The following is a 24,379-nucleotide window of genomic DNA, read 5'->3' on the forward strand; positions in this document are numbered from 1 at the left end:
GTAATTGAAACAAATTCTACTTAGAAATTGCATGAATAGAGGATAATGTTAGGATTCAGATTTACAGTAGCCTTCATTTGAAACTAGGGACATTTCAAGGGCTATTTAAGGCTTACTAAAATGTATGCTCAAGTAATTATATTTTCTTAATATTACGAACGAGCCAAGTTATATCATTGTGCTTGATTATAATCAAATATAATCACATTAATTATAATATTCAGTTTATCACTGATATGATTACAGTTACATCTTTAAATGTAGACCTTTTGACATTGAAATGCTAATTTTATCAAGATTATTGAAAGATAAAGTAATATCTGATATTTTCTAGGTATATAATAATGGTTGCCTTGACCACAACATTAAAGTAATTAGATACATTCATGGTTTTGATTTTTTAATTTAAAATAGCTGATTAAAGATATAATAAACTCAATTACTTAGTCCTATTGTCTAAAATATGGTCATGGAACCAGGAATAAGAATCTATTCCCTGGGCTTCCCTGGTGGCGCAGTGGTTGAGAGTCTGCCTGCCGATGCAGGGGACACGGGTTCTTGCCCCGGTCCGGGAAGATCCCACATGCCGCGGAGCGGCTGGGCTCGTGAGCCATGGCCGCTGAGCCTGTGCGTCCGGAGCCTGTGCTCCGCAACGGGAGAGGCCACAACAGAAAGAGGCCCGCGTACAGCAAAAAAAAAAAAAAGATAAAAAGAACCTATTCCCTGATTTTACAAGAAGCAAATAACTTGGCTCTCAGGCTTAATGAAGTACAATGTTGTTGGTTGACCATGACAAGGAAGTCTCTCCCCTGAGGCCTGGCTCAAATCAATTCAAGCAGTAAAGCAAAGTGAGGGCTACAGCTGTCAGTGACTGGAAGGAGAGGGTTGATGTCACAAGGACTCTCTCTACTTATTGGTTTTGAATTTTGTTTAATGTGGACTTCATTTTCTGACTATTTTCCCCATAAGACTGGAGCCAGGGATGCTGTTAGATGTTCTTTCTTAACATATTTGGAGTATCAGAGTCTGAAGGGTACATATATTTTTTATATCATAGCCCTAACTGTAAAGAATATTCTTCTATTTAAGGTAGGAAATTGCATGGTGTGTTAGTTAGATCTGACTAGATTATAAGACACTTAAAAAATAATCTCCATATCTCAAAAACACCATTTTTGGGGGGTCACTTGCTATATATGTCTAAAACAAGTTGGCAGAGGGACTTTCCTCTACAGACTCAAGGGGACCAGGCAGATGTGTAGACACATCACCTGGAAAATGAGGTGTCCTCTACCACAGCAGCAGAAGGGAGACCAGGTGGGTTGTACACCAGCTTGGAAATGCTTCAACCTGGAAGTGACACACCTCACTTCCTCACAGCACTCTGGCCAGAGCTTTTTTACACAGATCCACCTACCTGAAAGGGTCTGGGACACATGGGGGAGAAAATGGATATTTCGAAAATAGTAAATATCTCTATAATGTACAATGGTAGGTTTAAAATTTTTGTAGTAATTTGTTTATAAATCAGTGAATTGAGATCACCATTCTTCCCTTTTGATAAAGAATTAAACTTTTGAACCAATAAAAATTAGTTACCTTTCTCTGACTGAAAAATCAAAATGCTTAATTTCTGCATAATATATGGTATATACTTAGTAAATATGCATTTATGTATGGATGGATATCTTATTGATACTGATATGTAAGTTGGGAGAGGAATATAATCAGGATATATATTTATTATAATGAAATATTTTTAAGCATGACTTTGATACTTTTTGTTAATCAAGAAAAGATATTTGCAGAAATGTAAAGTAGTTACTTCAAGTAAAGACTACTTTTTCACAGTCTTTTTCAGGACTATTTGAGAACCACTGGGCATTTCACCAGCCAACAGATAAAGTTTCACAGAAAGTATCAGGTTTAATTTAAAGATATGAATTGGCTCTGACATATAGAATATATTTAACGAATTACATCAATTCTTGGCAGAAATTTTTAGCCTTATGTACAAAAGGTGTTTAAGAAAACCTAGAATAAAAATAGTTATATATAATCAGATAAAGAAAGAAACTGCCGTGAACTGGATCTCATTCAAGTCCTATAACATTCGTTCATAAATTCTGTTTTATTTTTCCTCCCTCCTCTTACTGAAAAACTTTCTGAATCCAAAATAAAACAAGTCTGTAACAATGAAGACTGGTTGAACATTAAATTTTTAAAAAACAGAATTTACCATGTTTAAAATATTTCAACTAGTGTTACTAAAACCCATCATTGTTAGGAGTACAAGTGATATGTCTGATATTGCCTGTTTTCTTTCAAGAGCATTTGAAACTACTGGCAAACTAGATGTGGCAGGTGTTGTCTGATTGCTTTTACGCCATAGTATTCATCATGATTTTAGTAGTATCCTATGCTGTTACGGCTAAACATGGCTGTTTCTGTGCCATTAAGCATCAGTAAAGAAATCAAACTGGCTGGTATTATTTAGTGTAACCTCTGGATCCCTCAATTTTCCAGAGCTGTAATGAAGATTAAATTAAACATGATGGTGAAGATTTCAATGATAATCATGTCTAACATTTACTGAGTAGTTACTACGAAGAGAGTTACTGTTCAAAGCTCTTGGCATATATTCACTTGTTAAATCCTCACAGTTACCCTATAAAGTAGGTTCGATTTCTACTGCCATAAAGAAACTGAGGTAAAGAGTTGATAAGCACTTATTCAAGGTCACACAGCGACTAAGTGGCAGAGACAGGATTTAAACCTAGGAAGGCTGACTCCAGAGGCTGCTTGCTTACCCTCTGTGCTGTGAGATGATCGTTAGTACAGAGCAGGTGTTTCTGATGACAGAGGTCTGCATGATGTGGCCCCCTGCTATCTCCCCACCCTTACTTTCTTCTGCTCCAGCAAAACGCCCCCTGCTAGTAAGTCTGCCTTTCTGGTCCCGAGACCTGGAGTGCTTTTTTCAGGGCATTTGCGTGGTTGCCTCTTAGTACATTTCAGCCTTTGCTCAACTGTAACTTTCAGAGACTGTTTCTGACTACTCTAATCAGGGTAATAATTCTCCCTCACTTTCTCCCTATATCATTCACAGCACCTAATACTACATGACACAGTATTACACATTACTTGGCTTATTGTCTGCCTCCGCCAGCAGAATGTAACTCAATGAAGGCTCTGTTCTGAATTTTCACACATAGAACAAGATTTGAATAAAGGTTTTCTATTAATCCATCTGTCTGCCCATCTGTTTGTCCATCTATCTAACCATCCATCCATCCACCCATTCATCCATCATTTATGTATCCTTACATTATACACCGCTACATATTATCTAGCCATTAGTTATTAAAAATAAAAGTCACTTTTAATTATTTCATTAGGGTGAGATATTTGTTTTTTCTACTGATGATCATCTTCCTTTCTTTTTTCTTTTCTGACACACATTTACTTTAAAAGAAAATCGTGGGAGACCTAAATGCAGCACTTGGAACACTCACGTGTTGAGAAGAAATACAGCTTTTCATCTAAACTAAGTGAAGAAGCTAAGTTTTGAAGTCACTCTACAGGGTTCTGGGTATAGATTTATGTATTTGTGAACTCTGTATAGAGCAATCACTGTTTTGTGACCTCCCAAGTTCAGTTTAATTCAGAGTGATGCTGCACTGAAATCATTATCATCAAGCCACTCTTTTGCACTCCAAATCAATTACTGCTGACAGTACACTTAGGAGTCATACATACAGTTTTTAAGGGGTTACAATAAAAAGGAAAGTCTTTACAAGATATGTGTGAAGACAATGTACTAAACATCTGAAATTATAATGATTCTGTCTTCTCTTACTTTATCCCCAAGGTATTTCCTTCCTTTCACATTTAGGATTATCTGGGGAACATGATGTGCTTTGCTCTGTACGAATTTAGAGACAGACAGAGTAGCTACTGTGCTACTGTCTAGTTAGAAGATTTTATTGACTTCTGGAAGCATTTGCTAGTCCCTGAATTATTTCTTCCTTTTCCCCCAATGGAAAACTGGTCATCATTCAGTTGGATCTTCTAGATTTTTCAGTGGAAAAGGCAATGTTTTATAATGTTATCAGCTCCCACCCTGAGGTCCTGGGTTTACCAGTGTCTTGGAGACTGTTCACAGAGCAGTCCTGGCAGCAGAAGGCATGGTGGCGGGGGAGAGGCACACGGGGAAGAGGAGGAAATGCCGGGCGTCAAGAAAGGGGCAGTGAAAGTGAAAACGGAAAAATCAGGAAAGCCAAACGCTGTGTGACACAGGCATTTCAGCCCTGCTCCGAGGAGGTGCACACAGTTCATTGCACAGAGTTTTCTGCAGGCTAGCCAAGCAATAAAGGCTTGCTGGACATGTGAACGGAACAGAACAAGCTTTTAAACATTGATATGTTTAAAGGTGTTGTGCCTAGAACAATGTTAAGTTTTTTGCCAATGTTGTTCACCTATATTTTAGCCAAAAATATTCAGTGCTTTCTGTACCCCATGCATTCTTCAAAGTACTTCGTATAAAGTAAATGATTTAATACTTGTGAGAGTTCTTTGAGGTGGAAGCAGTATTCTTACCATTTTCCAGCTGAGTAAAATAAGACAAAGGAAGGTTACATAACTTACCTAAAACCATGGAGCAAGTAGCGAGTGGGTAAACCAGGATTTGCACCTAATGATCTTGTTGCAAAACTGACATAAATGCTATTTAGTATTAATCGTAGACTCAATAAATATCAGCTGGATGATTGTATGTAATAAATGATTGCACTTAATAACTAATGTTGATTGAAAATGAGTAACCATTTAAATTTAGAATTGGCACTTTTATAAATTACAGTGATGGAATATTCCTTTCCTCTCTATATGAATTCTCTTTCTACTTTTCTATTCCATAGAATGGTGGTTACATTTTATAAGATTTTTGTACAAACATCTTTAAATCAACTTGAATTTAAAAAGAGAAAATACTGAATTCATAATGTCACTTTTTAAAAAATGAATAAGCTACTTGCTTCCAAAAAGGAGATATGTTTCTTAATGTGTCTTTGGACAGAACAAAGATATGCCTATTCTTTTACTTTATTTTTCTTTTTAGAAAAATACAATACATTTGATAGTAAATTGAAGATAGCACCATGATATGTTCAGAATGCAAAGAAATAAAAAAGCATATATCTAGCTCTATGTTGGCCATGTACTAAATATTATCTAATAAACTGAGTTATGTGTTTTTGAATGGAAAGTAAAAAATAAATATGAAGCTCAAGTAGCTTTCCTATTTGCAGGTAAGGTAGATAACCATCAAATATATATCACATCTATATCCTCTACCTTCTCCACTTTCACTCTTAATCAATTTAAAACTTTGTTCTGCATTACTCTGAAGTCTAACAAAATATGCAAAGATTACAGAGTTGTCAGAAGTCCAAGAAAAATTTCAGAGGTGGTCTGTTAGGACCCTAGAAAGGATTATAAGTCTATAGATTCTATATAAATCTATAAAAATATGATGATTTGCTTTTTGAAATTTTCTGGCTCTATTCCCCTCCAACTCTTTGATGTGGCTCTTCACTATCCTTCATCTGTATTTAGTCTATTCAATTTTGATTCTACTCCCAGGGATGTTTTCATTTGTTTGTTCATTTTTTGTTTTGTTTTTGAATGCAGGCTACTGTCCTAGAAAGGAATCCTGATGGATCCCTTTGAGTTTTCATGGGGTCTAGACTGCTCTAGCCCCACAGACCTAACCACAGACCCCTTGGACCCACTTATTCTAAAAGTGGATGAAACCCCTCCCAGTTTTACCTGTCATTCTCAAACCACGTGACTGCATTTTTCCAGTGAATATCTGTTGGCCCTTTCATGATTCTCCTGGCTTCTCTCTTATAGACATAAACAGCATACAGATCCTGTTTATACTGGGTTTTATAGGGATGCATTTTCACTTAATTTTGTTGCATACATTTTCCATAGCTTATAGGGTTTGTTAACTAGGCTTTGACTTAAAAAAATTATTTGAAATGCTTTTTAAAAATTGAAGTATAATTTACATACCATTAAGTTCACCCATATAAAGTTTACAATTTAATGGGTTTAGTATATTTATGAAATTGTATTACAATCACAATAAAAATGTAGAATATTTTCATCACCCCATAAAGAAACCCCATATTCATTAGCAGTCACTCCCTACCCCATGTTCTTTAGCCTTAAGTAACTACTAATCTACTTCTGTCTCTACATATCTGCTATCCTGGGCATTTCATATAAATGGTACCATACAGTATGTGCTCTATTGTGATTGGCAGGATGTGACAGAGAAATAAACACTGTCATTTTTTAAGTTCTTCATCTCCAATGGGGAACAGCAACAATTCCATGACAGATTTTATGGTGACCTGTTTGCATATGATTTGAAGCTGGTTTCCTAATATGGGGCAATAAAGCACCACTTAAAAATATGGCATCGTTAATAATAATGATGATGGAATATAACAATAAAATGGAATACATAAATTTTACTATGTGCCAAGACTATTCTAAGCACTTCTCATATATTAACATATTTAACATTCACAGAAATCTATGATGGAAGTGCTATTTTTATCAACCCCATTTTATTGATGAAGAAAATGAGGCAAAGTGAAATGAAGAAACTCACCCAAACTAGTCGGTGGCAGAGCCAGATTCCACGTCCAGGTAGTCTGACTGGACACCTTGCTCCTAACCACTATTCTACACTGCCTCTCTGATGTTCAGGTGTTTTGTCAGATACCATTCTCTTCCAAATTGGCAATACTAGAAAACAACATAGGGTAACTTATGCTATAATTTGCTTTCCTGTTACTCATTTTTCACAGCACTGCTATTTTACTGGCATATAAGTTAAAACTAGGGGGACAAAAAAAAATCATTGTTTTTTAGTTCCAAACATAGTCTTTTAAACTTTTGCAAAATACTTTTTTTTTCTTATCTTAACTAAAACATAATCTGAAAATCCTCGTTATTTGTAGCAGGCTGGCTATTTAAAAAATGGTTACTTCTTCCTAAAATATATTCGACATACAGTTGACCACATTCACTACAATTAACCAAAATTTGCCTTTTTATTTATGACAAAGAAAGCCTTAAAGTAGTATATCACTAAATGTATAAGACATTAAAGTATTAGTCAGTACGGTGAATGTTTGATCAACTTGAATGAAATGAGTTATAATCATGTAAATTTTCACAGGACTTTAAGAGAAGAAAGGAAAGAAACAGTCCACATTTCTACATGAAACTTGGCAGAGCTGGGATAATAACTCTCAGTTTTCTTCTGTCCTGAATCAGCCCATCCAAGAATCATTCTGCTTCCCTTGAGAGGAAAAGAATCTCTCCTGTTTAATAAAAGCTTCTTTCTTTCTAAAAATCTTAGAAAAAGCTCTGAAGAATTTTTCCTTTTGAACTTGCCAGAATCATTTATAAGTTGAGTAACAAACTATAATAGAAATTTAGCATATTTCTAGGAAATTTACTAGAAAAGAGTTTAAAAAGCATGCTCTAAGATACCTTTTCATGATTATATTTTCAAATCCTCTTTTCTGTGGTCCAGGAACCCTCTCCTAAACATCTCCAAGCCCAAACCCTGTCTTTTGCTTAACATAGAGACCTGGGGCTCTGTGACCCCTGTGCTCACCTAGGGTTCATGAATTCAGACTTTATGTAATATGTATGTACCTATGTATATGTGTGTGTATGTACGTATGCATGTGTATGTGTGTGTGTGTATATATATATATATATATATATATATATATATATATATATATATATATATATATATATAGTAGCTGAGTATCAGCTGCCTTTGCTGGAAACATGGTGGGGTGTGTGGGAGAGACTCAAACTCCAAAAGACTGACTTCTAAGCAGAATCCTTTTCACCAGCCCTGGTCATAAAGAGAGCAAATGCTTTAACAGCACCAAAAACCAAAGTCACATTTTTGAACTGTCTTGGTGTAGTGATATTTTAATATGAAAGCAGCAACAGAATTAAACAGCATTCAGGTTAGCTCTTCAGTCCCAGGGGCTTGCCTCTAAGTGAATCAGTGTAAGAAACCACAGAAGGCATATCTTTCATGGGCAGGATATATCACACTGTACTATTTTGGAAATCAGATAGAATGACTCCTCAGAAAGAAACTTTGCCAGCTGTGAAACTGTACAAATGTATTTATAATTATTTTTGACATTTTCTGGGTAATTTTGTAAAGAAAATCTAAGTGTAATTATACTTCACATTTAGAAGCGTGATAAGTGATAGCATATTTTTTCAAGTTACTATTCACTTGCTAGGGTAGCATTTTAAATCCCTTAAGCATAGCTCTCAATTTAAGTTCTGCTTGAATTATACCTGGTTGTATGTATTTCTTATATATCCACTAACTTCCAGCTTTCTAACCCTTTTTACTGATTCATTTAAAATTAATTAAATTACATAAATGTATGTGAATATTAGGCTTACATTTTAAATTTTGTTGAAAATTAATTCAAAGGAAAACACTGCTGCATGTTAGAAAGGGGATGATGCGGAAGGAAGAGAGGAATTACTTGTGTAATTAAAGGATGGAGAAACTATCATCTCTGAACATGTAACTAAGTTCACCCATTATGAAATTATCTCTTTTGATTGATTTTTATGTATGTACAAAATATGTATCTCAGAACATTTTATAAACATGAAGCAAAGATAAAATGGCTAGATTATAAATGTGCTTCCAAATGGCAGTGCTTTCCAGAAACTTACCAGTCATGCAGTTTTCAAATTCAATGTCATCAATTGCAGCTCCTCCTCCCAGATCCCTTGTTCTGATACCTTGAAATATGACTTCAAAATTCCTTAACTTTCCTAGAAGGATGACAGCCTTTTGCCAATGATCACCAGAGGTCTCCTTACTTTCTTGCCATACTTTTGATAGTCCTTTCTCTGTCTGAAAGTAAAGAAGTTTGCATTAGGTAAATAATTAAACACAAAAGAAGGAAAAAACACAACAATTATTTAGAACAGAAGCATTTGATCAGTGAAAACTGATTAAAAAAACTGATAATGTTCATGATATACTTTACCTCATCAAAACAGAGGCTCATTAATCTACTAGGTATTTCCAAAAGCAATACTAGCAAGATGAGCAGTAAACTTGTTTCGCTATTTTCAGAGACATCCTTATTAGAAAGTGGCCTACTCAGTTAAATCCACTTCTCCTTGCTTGCACACAAAATTCTCAATGGATATTTGATGGAATCTGAACAGTTTACAGACACCCTGGGTTTACAGCTCTAGGTACCCTTCCCACCAACTTTCTACTCACATTCTTGAATCATTGGTATTGCACCTTCCTTTACAGAGCTTAAATAACTTACATAAGGAAAGAGAAAAGAGAGATAAGAGGAGGGATATGTGGGAGAAATCACATATCCTTGATGGATATGATAAGAAACTGTGAAGTGAATTGAGCACAGAGGGAAAGTGATCATTTCTAGGACCAGATTTCAAAAATTCTATTATATGATTATATGATTTTGGATATTTATAAAATTCTACTATAATTATGATAGGAGCACCAACAATAATTATTTTATGCCAAATTATTCAATGGTAAAGGAAAAATTAATTTTCTAAGAAAAATTATTTAAATATCTCCTCTTGAGACAAAAGTTTCCTTCAGCAACAGAATACAAAGAAACTATAAGGGACACATGCATGCACAGTTGGGGCAAATTATGAACAATAAGATACAAAAAGTCTGAAACCCAACTGCCACTTCTGAGGTGCCAGGAGCAAAAGCAGGGGACTGTGCATGATTCCTGCACACAGCACCACCAAGGGAGTGGGCAGACCACCTAAGCCATTCCTCCAGCCCCACCCCATACCCTCACACCATTTAAGGGACCCCCTCCCCCTCAGGGAGCAAGCAAGGGAACGTGGCACTTGTTTGCACTCGCTTGTGCTGTAGCATGAGTCCCAATAAAGCCTTGCCTGAATTTCTTGTCTGACCTCTTAGCAATTTCTATTGATTAAAGAGTTCAAGAACCTGGGTCAGTAACACTCTGAATGTCTAAGGTTGGTCTGCTAGCAGTACAATATCCTAATATATGAACAATCCTGGTATAACATGACATGACATATCAACAACAGTAAAATAGAATATAAGTCAGTCGAGCACAAGGACAAGGCTTAGACTGTATATGTTGCTCTTTGCTATTCTGGGCATAGCCCTTATTGGGAATTAGAGGTTAACACATCATGATGATGGATATATAGCAAAGAAAGAGAAAAAATATATATAGAATTATGTTTATGGTTAGGCCCCCAAAATTAATATTTCAGGGTCCAGCATTGTGTTTTCATGATGAATTCACAAGTAAACTTTGTCACTGAAGCTTATAATCAAAACAGTGGAATAGAAGAGAATATTTAATGGAACAGCATCTAGAAAAGCAAGCAAGATGTTCCAATTGACTTATAGCACACAACTGTGATATACATAATTTACGGATTTTTTTAAAAAAAATGTACACTAAAGAAAAAAAAAGAAATGCTTGAAGAGGGGATCCAAAAGAGTTATACATTCATAGATCCATGCTTTAGGGGAACTAATGTTAATAAATGTGGCTGACACCTTGTTCTGTTAAAGGAGATACAGATCAATCAAGCGGCTCTTCTGCAGAATAACAGAGAGAAAGTAGAACTCTGTATCAGTTACTCTAAAACTAACTTTGCAAAACAACTAACAGTGCATAGATAGAGCTTTCAACATCCTCCCCAAAACAACAAACACATTTTTATACCCAGAGACACATGTAGCTTCTTCATTGAAGGGGATGGGGAAGTCACACCTTACTAATGGAATTTCATATCTTTTTAATGACTAAGGAAGAGAAGCTTTTTCAACGTTAGTCTTTGACTGTCAGTGATGTCTTAGTGATTTGGAACCAAAGGAATTATTAGTTAAATTAAAGATTAAAGTACAGGGCATCTAACACTTAGCAATATAACAGGCATAGATAAAAGTCTGTTTTAATTAACAAACTTAATTCACTTTGCTAATTTTTCCTGTTAGTCGGTTTCAGCAACTCATACACTATGCCAATCCCCAAAAGGGTTTTCAACAAAGAAGGTTGTGTGATCACTTTAACCAATAAAATACAAACCATTTCTTTACTCTGACACCTGGCTTTCTAATAAATGGGATTTTAATAATATACTCATTGTCATTTTACGTGGTAGGAAAAAAAATGAGGGTTAAGTCTTTAGAAAACCAACCATGGATCAACCTAATGATGGGTTATTGTAATATATCATTCTAATATATTTCCTCTCATTCAACTCTGGATATAACATACCAAATCATATTCCCATAATTATCAAAAGTATTAATCTAAATGTGCAGTGGAGATTTATTTATTTATTGACTTATCCAGCCAGTCCTTTTCATCATTTATTCAGCAAATATTTGATGCTCACACAGTTGCCATATACTACATTAGACACCAGGAATAAGAAGGTGAAAAGAGAGGAAGCCTACCCTGTGATGGTAATTATTTAATAGAGGTGAGTCATAAAAGTAAATTACCATAAAATTACTATAGAAACATAAAACAGAGCAACTTTTAAAGAAGTGGTTATATATCCATTCCCCCAATTGTTGTTCTGCACACATTGTTGCTTTATTTAGTTAAAATTCTGATATCAATTCTTTCTAAATACTTTAAGAGAAAAATCTCTCAATTCCAATCACAACTTTGCTACTGCCCAAGGATACATTTATTGCGTTCATGTGGTTGTTACATTCAAGAACCCAAGGCAGTAAACATTTGAAAAGTGCATAAACACACTAACAACTGTAAAAAATAGACATTAATACAATAATGGTTAAGTTATAGAAATTGAAAAAATACTTTCTTCTTACAATTCAACATTTTACACAACTTTGAATTTATCTCCTGAAAGTATTATGCATATCGATGATTTACCTTATGTATTGCATATTTGTTTTGGCAGTATGCTTGTCTTCCTGCTTTATGCCAGTCTCATTCCCTTTGGGTTATGTAAAGAAAGGCAATAAGAAATGTTAAAAAGATAGAGCCATTTCAAGTTATATATATGTATTAATGGAGTATAGCCACTTGGAATTTGTTTCATATGTTTGAGGTAAAGATATAAATTTTCCCCAAATTATGAACCAATATTTCCAAAACCAATTGATCAAAACTCTTTCCTCCACTGACACCTTTAACATATTTTGAACCTGTTTCTACAGTTTCTAGATGAATTTCTGATTTCTATTCCTCCACCAATGTCATACTTATTAAGCCACTAGATTTTCTTCTTCTGGGAAGATTTGAGTGGACTTCCTTTTCTATATTCCTCCTGCTATGAAAAACTAAAACCCCTGGAGATCATATATAATTATGTATAAACAGAAGAAGACTCTGAAAAGTGGAGAGAAGGCAGATTAGCTAGGGACCTTGGGACTCAAGGGAGCACAAGGTGGTGACTTTCCTAGCTTTTCCTTTTGCATCATATATTTCAAAATTGACACGAAAATCTGACAACCTAGAAATGAAACATGAGCAGACTACTTTCTTTAGCCAAGGGAACAGGAAAGGGGAAGTACAGCGAGAATGAAAATATTTAGATAATAATAGCTCTACAACAGCCAAATACCATAGAAAAATTACCATCTGACCCCCACTCCCAATAGCAAAGGCTGACCAGAGAGCCTAGACTTTCACCTATATCATGCTCCAAGGGCCCCAAGACCTCTCCTCCCAAGATATATTTTTAAATGAAGGAAAACTACAAGAATACATCACCTGTAGACCTACCCTAAATGAATGGCTAAAGGAACATTTTAAACAGAAAGAAAATGATAAAAAAAAGAAATCTTGGAACACCAGGAAGGAAGAAAAAATAGCAAAGATATTAGTAAATACAATAAAATTTCCTTATCCTCTTTAATTTCTAAGTTATGTATGATTGGTTAAGAAAAATTAAAACACTGTCTAGTATGATTCTAAATGTATATAAAGGAAATAATTAAGGCATAAATATTATAAATGGGTGAGAATAAAGACATGTAAAGGGAGTTAAGCTTTCTACACTTGAGTTGGTTAAACCTTAATGTTATAATTTAATATGTCACATTTTTATCCTCAAATTTTTTTTATTCTTTTCGTTTTCTCATACATTCACTCTCCCAAATGAATCTTAGAATAATTTAATGCATAACTGAAATATTTAAATATCAAATTACTTTATCCTGAGATATTTATGTTTCAACTTGTTTAGGTCTCTTTTTATGCTACTAACTAAAATTTTGTAGCCTTTAATATAAATAACTTAACACTTATTATAAATTTTTCTCTAGATATATTACAGTGTGTGTTATAATGGTGATACTTCTCCATTACTGTCTTCTGACTACTGATAATACAAAGAAATAATCATATTGTCAGAATGGTGAGCTAACAATGTCTGGTGGCTCCATCACCCACTATCAATCCTGAAAAACTACAGAATCTATTGGTAAGGATGGATTTGGGGAACAGTAAAAGGAAAAGAAAGGGGGAGGGAAAGGAAGGAAGGAAGAAAGGGAGGGAGGGAGGGAGGGAAGGAGGGAGGAAGGAAGAAAAGAAGGAAGAAAGGGGCTTCCCTGGTGGCACAGTGGTTGAGAGTCTGCCTGCCGATGCAGGGGACACGGGTTCGTGCCCCGGTCCGGGAAGATCCCACATGCCGCAGAGCGGCTGGGCCTGTGAGCCATGGCCGCTGAGCCTGCCACAACGGGAGAGGCCACAACAGTGAGAGGCCCATGTACCACAAAATAAACAAACAAACAAACAAACAAATAAAAATAGAGCGAAGACCTTAACAGATACTCCGCCAAAGATGATATACAAATAGCAAATACACATATAAAAGGATGCCCCACATTATATGTCATTAGAGAAAAGCAAATTGAAACAGTAATGATATACCACTGCACATACGAGAAAGGCCAAAATCCAGATCATTGACAACACCAAATGCTGGTAAGAAAGTAGAGCAAAAGGAATTCTCAAATTGCTAGTGGAAATGCCAAATGCCAAATAGCAGAGCTACTTTGGAAGACATTTTGGCAGCTTCTTACAAAACTAATCATACTCTTATCATATGATCCAGCAATCTCACTCCTGGGTATTTATCCAAAGATTGCAAACTTATTTCCATACAAAAACGTGCACATGGATGTTTATAGCAACTTTATTCATAATCGTCAAAACTCAGAAGAAACCAAGATATCCTTCAGTAGGTGAATGGATAAATAAACTGTGGTGCATTCATACAATGGGATGTTTTTTTCAGTGCTAAAACGAAATGAGCCATCAAGCCATGGAGGAAACGTAAATGCATATTACTAAGTGAAAAACGCCAATCTGGAAAAGCTACATACTATATGATTTCAACTATTCTAGGAAAGGCAAAATCATGGAGACAGTAAAAGGATCAGTGGTCACCAGGAGGAGGGGGAGAAGAGATGAAGAGACAAAGCACATAGGATTTTTAGGACATTGAAAATACTCTGCATAGTATTACATATACCACTATATACTTTTGTCCATACCCATAGAATGTACAACACCAAGAGTGAACCCTAAAGTAATGGACTTTGGGTGACGATGACGTATCCAAGTAGGTTTAATATACTTAGTAAAAAATAAATGTACCATTTTGGTGAGTGATGTTGATCATGTGGGAGGCAGGGAGTAGATGGGAAATCTCATTTGTTGTAAACCTAAAATTGTTCTTTAAAAAATAGGTTTTTTTTAAAAGAAACTACCAGAAATCTTAAGGAAGTTTAAGAAGTAGTTGGAATGGGTAATTTGAGAACATGAAGGATTGAGGGATATTAAAAAATAATTGATTTCAGAAAAAAACTGAACTACGATTGAAACTTCTAGAAGCCAAATATGAGATATGAAAGATGAAATGGAATTTTTATCTCAAAATACAGTATGTGTCATACTGATGTGCCTCCAGGCTCTGAAGTCAGACAGTCAGGTTTAAACCTGAGCTCTGCCCCTACAAGCAGTTATTTCATCTATAAAATGGAGAGTAAATGCACTTACCTCACAGCATTGCTGTGAGGATTAAAATAAGTAATGTTAACAGAGAACCTACACTAGTTGTTGGTATTATATTGTAATAATATTTATTATTAACAAATGCAAAAATGTTAAATGCAAAAATAAAAAGAATTAAACATTATGAGTGAAAAGATAAGAGATGTGAGTAGATTTAGAAAGTCCACATTTGAATGCAAGAGTTCCAGGAAAAAAGAGAGAATAGATTTTGGAGGAGCAATAATCAGAAAGAACAATAAAAAAAGTTTCTGAGATAGGAACAACTCAAGATTTTAAGATCAAGGCACTTCCTGGTGAAATCTCTAAACTCAGAGTTTAAAAGAAAATGTCTCAAACTTCCAGAAATAGGAAGTAGTTTACTTACAAAAAATGAGAATTATATTGGTAATCAGGGTCCTCTCAACTAAAATATTAAATATAGAAAACGGTGGAACAAAATTTTTAGGCTCTGAGGAAAACAAAGCAGAAGCAAAAGAAAACAAAGGATAAACAAAAATGGTGATCCTAGAACCTACACCTAAGCCAACAGATCTGTGTTAACTACAAAGGTAAAAGCATAAAAATTGTGTTCTTGTCCTTTTGAGGGGCTTCTCATTTATTCCTCCTGTGGAAACGTCTAGAACAAATCACACTCCCTTTGCCAATATTCATAGCACCTCTAATGTTAGAAGGATCATTATATTCACTCTAATATACTCCTCTAGAATACCACTGCCATGAAAATTGTCATGACATTCTGGAAATCCAGAACCATAGAGATGGTAAACATATCAGTGGTCACAAGGGATTCAGGGTGTGTGAAGGGAATTGAATAGTAAAGCATAAAGGATTTTTTAAGGCCATGAAACTTTTCTGTAGAGCATTATAATGGTAAATGTAAGACACTGAGCATTTGTCAAAACCCACAGAATTTTACAGTAAGAAAGTAACCTTAATGTATGCAATTTAAAAAACATCTTCAGGAGGTTGCAACATCCCAGGAAGGAAGGCAAAATGTGACCAAACTATACAAATGTGTTACAAATGTATGAAACAAGGTCACTGAGGCTAAGACTCATGTCTATTGCAACATAAAAATGATATTAAGGAAAAATAGAAGATCTGAATAAAGTATGGACTTCAGTCACTAATAATGTATTATACTGGCTCATTAATTGTGACAAACGTGTCATCCTAATGTAAGATATTAATAATAGGGGGAACTTGGGTGTGGGGTATACAGGAACTCTCTGTGCAATCTTTGAAACAATTACATGAATCTAAAACTATTCTAAAATAAAACATTTAAATAACTGCCATTTAAAAATATATAAATGTATATATTTATATGAAAATATATAGTGTAATTCCCATGAGTAACTAAAAATTATCAAGTCAAATTTGAGAAAGTCAGAAAAAGTAAGAACTATAAGAACTATTTGATCTCTACTCATTTTTAAGATAATAGAGCACAGCTTCCAAATATTCCACTTAAATAAAACTTTCTTTTTGTGTTTGACATGTTCATGAGTTATTTTTGCTCTTAATTTTTTTTGAAATTTCATCAACTCTTTAAAAATTTAAAATACTTTTAAATAAACATAATGCTCACAAAAGATTAAGCACATAAATGATACATAAAAAAGATGCAATGTCATACAGGAATCATTCTGAACCAAACGACAACAACAAAGTCATTTAATACATGTTTGGTCGTAATCACTGGTATAGCAACCAAATTTTGTCTTCTGCCTCTAGAAAAGACTAAAATATTTATTAATGATGCCACATGGTATTAAAACCCTTCATTGCCATAATAAAATATTTTAAAATATCTTTTAAGAAATGGAAAGGAGTGTCTAGAATTTGGTATATAATACCTGTATCTAGCAGATAAATATTTATAATTCTTTAAATTATCTAAGTATTAAGTATTAGAAAAAGTAAATACTAGAAATTCATAGTCTTTAAACCTTCAAATATTTTCAAATGTTTAAAGTTTATATATAGTTTAATCCTATTTTGAATTTTCAAAAATAGAATGAAATCAAGTACAGCCTATTTTAAATGTGCATCAAATCTCTTCCACAGGAATATCTTACAAACAGCTATTTTTCTGGGAGTAAAATCTGTGGTCAGTGGCTCTTGTGTTTACAGGAGGTTTTCTGCCCTGAGAGAATGATTTTGAAGTTTTGACTAATATGCTCACTGAATAGACACATGTGGTTTTAGACGTACATTCATTGAAAACATTTTAAACAGTATGTCCTCATGTTTTCCTAGAATAATGCTCCTTTAAATTTAAAACATTTATTTCTTGATAATTTTCTTTAAAATTTTAGGCAACCAATATGGGGGTCTTAGGCAATGTAGGCAGTTTAATGCAAAGCATAGAGATCAATAAAGCTGCAGTTGTATAATTTCTTACAATCATTGTTTTTTTTTTTTTTTTTTTTACCATTACAATCTTTCTGTTTTCCAGGGTTTCCAACTACAGAATCATAACATCATTTACATTGTACAAGATAGAAAGTTTAGTTTCTCTTTCATTCACACACATACACAAATTTGACATATATATATTTCCCAGTATGAGTGATTATCTTTTTCCCTTCAAATGTCACCTTGGAGAAGCCTTCCCAGGACCTTCAGGGTGGGTTCCATTCTCACTCATATGACATCACCCTGCTTTAATGTTTATTGCACTTTCACCTCTCATTTTCCAATATCATCTCGTGTTTTAATTATTTCAATAATTCTTCATTGTCTGTCTTCACCACTACAATTTAAAGTCCATGAGGACAAGAGCTTTCTCCATCTTATTAACCTCTGCATCTCCCATGCCTAAAATAAGTTTGGCACCGTGTAGGCACTATAAAAGCATTTGTTTAATCAATGAATACATATTTGATTCAAACTGGTGAATTAAGATGTTGCATGGAATTGTTAGTCCTGGCTGAAAATAGGCTTCTTTATAAAAATTCTACTGGATTTCCAATTCTTTCTCTGATATAGGTAAAAACTAGCTTTAATGGCTTTAAATTGCATAGCTTGTCATAACAAACATTTAAAAATTCACTAACAGATATGTTCTCTAAACAGTGAGTTACTATATTCATAGAGGTAATTTCCTCAGACATACTGTAATTGTTTTAAATCTTAGTTGACACAAAAAGGAGTAAGAATTATTTATAATAAGAAAGAGGCTGTGGAGCTGATTGTTCTGACAAAGTTACATTCAGAATGAGTCTTACAAGGTCTTTACTCACTTTAAAGAAAGGGCTCGCTAACCCAATTAAACTTCCCAATCTATGATATTCAAGGTGATTTCCTACTTAGTGGTTGATGGCTTGTTTTTACTGTCTTTCACACTACCTTGGGTTCCTGAAGAAGAAAAACATTCATATGGTTGAACATAGAAGAATAATGGGAAAAAAATGAGGAGTATTTAGGAAGCATCTGACAGGAAGAATAATAAGAGGTGGCAGCAAGGTCTGGAGCAGAATGTCCGTCATGAATGACTGTATGGCATGCTGCCATTCATGAGGGTTGATAACCACTCGATGCAAACAGAACAGCATTTTATGACAAAATTATTGGACATAACTCAGCTCACTGTCTTCCTCCAGGGGTGGGGAATAATGAGAGAGAGAATAAAACAAATATATGTGTGTGAAACAGCAAATGTGTACAAAGCCATGACAAACCTCAAGGTAAGATCCCTGTGCAAAGTTTTCTTCCAAAAGGGACACTGGTATACAGTGTTTATACAATATGAATAATGGTCTTTCGGTAGAGTATTTAAAAAATAAAATTCTCAATTTAAAATAGTAAGTAGTAGGCACAAAGTTATAGGTATAAAGGCATTACTCCCCAGAAAAGTATATATTATGTGTGTATAAAGAACGAGAATGTTCTGACTTGCATAAATCATTGGATTCACCAAAACAGGAATGCTGTTTGGTATTTAACAAAGTCAAATATATCCACACTTTTACTCTGAAAATATATTAATGAAATAAAAAGTGAATTGAAAAAAGGATTACAAACCTAAAATCTGAGCATAAAGATGAAAAGATAATACTAGTATGAGAATTAAATCAATAACAAAAGAATAAGTCTAGTCAACAATTCATATGGGCTAGGAATTAAGTAGGATAAACAAAGGTTTATTAATTACAGATTAGAACCCCAACATGATAAAATGAATTTATCATTTTTCTACTTACTTAACCCATATACTGAGTATCAAGTCTAGGTCAGAGACCCTTCTACTTGCTGATAAAATGTTATAATGATAGAAACACAACCGAATATTCAGCTTGTTTTACATAACCTCAAAGCAGACATGTTTAACTTGCTCACTACATTTTAATATTCCCTATTGCAAGTAATGAAAGAAATGAATAGCTATGATTCACATGAATGTTGAATTTTAATTTAAGTCAATTATTAGTAGGTTCTTGTATAGGCCATTAATTGACACGGGTGTCAAGAAGAAAAATAAGAAGCTGTTATGACTTAAGGGACTAACAAATAAATGGAAACAAAACCACCATGCAACTATTTAACTTGAATATGAGCAAATCCTATTATATTACAGAAAAGTAATATAGTACTTTTGTGGGGTTGCAGTAAAATGAAGGACCTGTGTGAAATTAGGAAGGTGTAATAAAGAGTATAGCGTTTGAACTGGGCTTTGAAACTGAACAGAATATCACCAAGTACATAAAGTATATGAGGACATTCCAAGTAAAGAAAATCACATGACTGCAGACAGTGGGATATGGAAGTACTGGAATATTTAGGGAACTCTGAATAGTCTGATATGATTAGAATATCAAAAGTATGTTAAAGACTGAGTATGTAAGACTCAGACATAGAGACCAAGACCATACAATGGAAAGTGTCTTTAATTCCATTGTGAGGGTTTAAGAGCTCAATCCTATAGCCAATGGAAAGCCACTTAGAATTTTTTTTTTTAAAGTTCTCCTAACTAGGGATAAACCTGGGGCCCAGCAATGAGAGGGCCAAATCCCAACAAGTGGACCACCAGGGAATTCCCTACAATTTTTAAATAAGGGAGTACCTGACCAGATCTGCCTTAGAAAGATCTGCTCTTTAGTGGAAAGAGCTGAAGACCCTGGGCAGGGTGGATTCATGGTAATTAATCCCGGAGCTATGGAGGAAAGAAATGGATGCACTATATAAGTAGACTGGGATAGGGCAGGTGTCATCAAGAAGGTATGAAACGTGGGAAGCAAAGGCTGAGGGGTCTAAGAGTAGATATTACTATGGAATGTATGGGAGACATAAGGGGCTGCATTGAAGATCTAGTTGAAATTGGAAACCAAATTCCTAATGGAACTGATCAATATAATACATAGCTTTCTCAGTAGTCCAAAAGCAAAAACTAGAAATCAGATAAAGATTGTGGAAAATGTGGATGTAAAATGTGTAAAGCAGAGCTGAGAAAACTTAGGGCTACAGCATTTGTCAGAAGAAGGCACATGCTTAGAAATCAGCCTCTACATACAGAGTGACTCTGCATCTTAGCTATGTCACTTACTAGTGTGTGACTTTGGGCAAGTCACTCAATTTATTCCAGCCTCTGTTTCCTCAGCTGTGAAATGGAGATGACAGCAAAACTCACTCACAACCCTTTATTTCAAACCTCTATGACAAAATATGAGACCTTTTAACTCAGAATTTTTCAAAATTTAGGCAGATATTATGGTTCACATACTATATTTTAGGTGTATATCCAGCAAGTTTATACTATCAATTCCCTAATAAAATGTATGAATACTTTGGAAGTAAAATATATGACTATTTACGTTCAATGGGATAAATAAAGACGACCAATAGCCTCATGTCAGTTTGTAACAGGTTTACGTGTTGAGTTAAAACACTTTTTAAAAAATTTCAGAGCTTTTTATATTTTGAATTTATGGGTAGGGTCGTGTGTGAACCGGTAGCACCTAATTCATAGGGTTGTGATGATTAAAAGAGTATGTAAAGTATATGTAAAGGATTTTGAAGATCACCTACCACATGGGAAATGATAGCTCTTATGATGAGGATGATGGCTGTGACCATGACAAAGAGGCAGAGACTAAGAGAATAAGGAGGATTGGGGGTCACCATGAGATAGAAGGAAATGATTAGTAATTTGAGAGATAAAGTAACAAAAGGTAGTATTCAGAGATTAGTATTTCAGAGTTAAAGAATTCAGAATGAGAGCAATTTCAAGTAAAGAAATGTTTTCCGAGGTGGTGCAGGAAGCAGGTACACATATTGCTTGCGCTTTATAAAGAAGGAATACCTTTGATGAAATTAACAAAAAATGTAGCATGCAGTGAAAAGTAGGTAAAACTTTTAGAGACTGTCCATCCCCTCACTTCCTGATCACCAGCACTTTATCTCCCAAAGGCTCTCTCCCTACCTGAAGAAGACATGAAGGTAGTAATGGAAAGTGATATTACGTCAAACTGTTCTTTATTCTGTCCACAAGGTGGGGACATTGACCTAGAACAGTTGACACTGGTCGGAGCTTCTCAACAGGTGGTGAGAAAGAGGTCAAGTCTTTCTAGCTCCTAATGTTTCTAGTTCAGGAAGTTATTGTATGTGATTTGATATTTAGCCATCTTGCACATGTATGTGTATGGTTCTATGTAGTATACATATGTACCTTTGGGGGATGAACTCATTCATGGGAAATTCCATGTCTTATTTCTCTGTGTTCCTCTATCAAAGATGCCTAGTACAATTTGTCTTATATAGAAGATGCTCAATAAATAATAAAATAACTGATGCTCTTTGGCTTTCATGCGTATGTACTGCATATAAATTATAATACTATTAATATAGGAGCTACAATTATATTGGGGTCTTAGATACAGTCTCTATGATGCTCATAACAATCCTGAAAAGTACCTATTATGAATCCATTTTATAAATAAGAAAACTGAGGCTCAGAGTACTTAGGACTCTTTAGACTGAGAACACATACCAAGAAATATAAGGATAGAGCAGAAGTTGGACTCAGACTTGTCTGAATCTAATGCTCATGCCACCACCTGCTACCTGGAACAGGAAAGCCACGCTAACAAGCGGCCTAATGCTGCATGGTTTAAGCCTCTGCTAAGCCAAATGGAATATTTCTCTTTGAAAAGGTAATAACAGGGCTTCCCTGGTGGCGCAGTGGTTGAGAGTCCGCCTGCCCATGCAGCGGACACGGGTTCGTGCCCCGGTCTGGGAAGATCCCACATGCCGCGGAGCGGCTGGGCCCGTGAGCCATGGCCGATGAGCCTGCGCGTCCGGAGCCTGTGCTCCGTGACGGGAGAGGCCACAACAGTGAGAGGCCTGCATACCGCAAAAAAAAAAAAAAAAAAAAAAAAAAAATGGTAATAACAACACTCACTCTATAATTTATTATCTGGACATTTTAACTGCTGAAATGTCAGGGTAAGAACTAAAAAATGAAAGTTTGGTTTAGCCTTTCAATTTATTATGCATATAAAAAATATGAGAGACATGCTCATTAAGGTTTACTATAAAGAGCTGTGCATGTCCCTTGAAGCCTCAGGCAACAGTACCGAGACCCAAATGCCCATGAGTGGCGGATTAATTACTCAGCAATAAATGGTAAGAAATTTACTAAGGACAAGAATAAGAAATAATTATTGCATTTATTTATTCATGTCCTTGTTCCAAGGATGAAAGGTGGGGATACTAGAGTATAACAAGATGAAACTAAGTGATAAAAACGTGGTTAAGGGAAAACTCATGTGGTAAAAATTGGGCAAATCCTAGTACACTGACCTAGACGTTGGCCGCAGATATTCCTCATAGCCACACCTGTTAGTAAAAAGAAGCTGCAAACACACACACATGCATGCGCACACACACACGATCTAAAAGAGTAGGGTAATTAGAAAAGGGAGAACATATTTAAAAGGATGAAAAAAACATAAAGTTCTATCCATAGATTTGAGGGGCTAGAATTTCCTCTCATCTATTAAAGACTAGTATTCCAAAACTGCTTGTGGGCTTAGCAGTAAAGAATGTCACAACTTCCAAGAATGAGGTTTGGATGGGAGGACAGTGTTGCTTTCTGTAGGTATTTCCTATCCCTTAAACCACATGGTAAGTGATAAATGAATTAAAATCTCTCACTATTTTCAAACTTGACTTATCTATACTTACTTTATTCTGAGTACAATGGAGTATAATGGAAATAACCCAGACCTGTACTAATTAGGTATGTTTTTCAACCACTACGAGCCTCATTTTCCTCATCTGAAAAATGAAAACTATCATATTAACCTTGCAGTCTTTTGTAAGGATTGGAGATCAAGTGCTTGTAGCATCTAACACAATGTCTGACACAGAATACATTCACATTTTACCAATATATGTTCATACATGAATATTTTATTATTAAGATCTCTAGCAAATTAAAAATATATTTTAAAAATATAAATCATAATTGTTTAAACAGTAACATCTCTCACCCTATTTATTTCCAGTGAGATGTTTTGGGAGTGAGATGAAGAAAAATAAAAATAAGAAAAAATATATATACATCTTCATACTCAAGAATTAGATTAGTGCCCTAGGATTTGGTGGGGAGGGGAGACTAATGAATGGGCTGGTAGCTTGTGGCTCAAAGGAGACTCTAAGGACAGTTTCTCTGCAATCATCCCACTCCACAATGCCCAGGACCACAGAGGTCTCCACATAAAATCCATCTGTCCTCTCAAGAAGTAGAGCCAAACACCCACTGAAGGTATTTTCCCTCTTATTTCCCTCTCCAGTTCTAAGCAATTCAGGACAATGTACGGAGCTCTTATACAATAGACAGAAAAGGCACAGAATCATTCATTTTTTGATTCACCCTTGCAGTTCACGACAATCCACCAACAACAATCACACCCTTTTTCTGATTCCACACTTGTCAACCTCTAGTTAAAAATAAATAAATAAATAAATATAACACATGTAGATACGTATGTATACACATACATGTACTTACACATAACACCATACTGAGTATATATACACACACATATGTATATCTACCATAACTTATTCAATGCTACTATTTCTTGAGAGTCACTAGAAGCCATTCTTTCTTTCCACAGGGGTGAGGCACTAACAATAAAGGGAAGAAGGAAGAAATCATGAATAACAAGTGAAGTAAAAACTGAGGT

General features: G+C 34.9%; 1 protein-coding gene across 1 annotated transcript in view; it reads right to left on the reverse strand.

Moving 5' to 3' along the window:
- The window catches only part of MALRD1 (MAM and LDL receptor class A domain containing 1), a gene marked incomplete at both ends in the record, with an annotated part of 607,751 nt that overhangs the window by 203,502 nt on the left and 379,870 nt on the right, over positions 1 to 24,379 (reverse strand). The window contains one exon of the mRNA XM_081226990.1: positions 8,809 to 8,992. Coding sequence (XP_081083116.1) covers positions 8,809 to 8,992 — 184 coding nt within the window. The remainder of the gene's footprint in view (positions 1 to 8,808; positions 8,993 to 24,379) is intronic.

The sequence above is a fragment of the Mesoplodon bidens genome (genome assembly GCF_964165515.1).
Source record: "Mesoplodon bidens genome assembly, chromosome: 3".
Lineage (NCBI taxonomy): Eukaryota > Metazoa > Chordata > Mammalia > Artiodactyla > Ziphiidae > Mesoplodon > Mesoplodon bidens.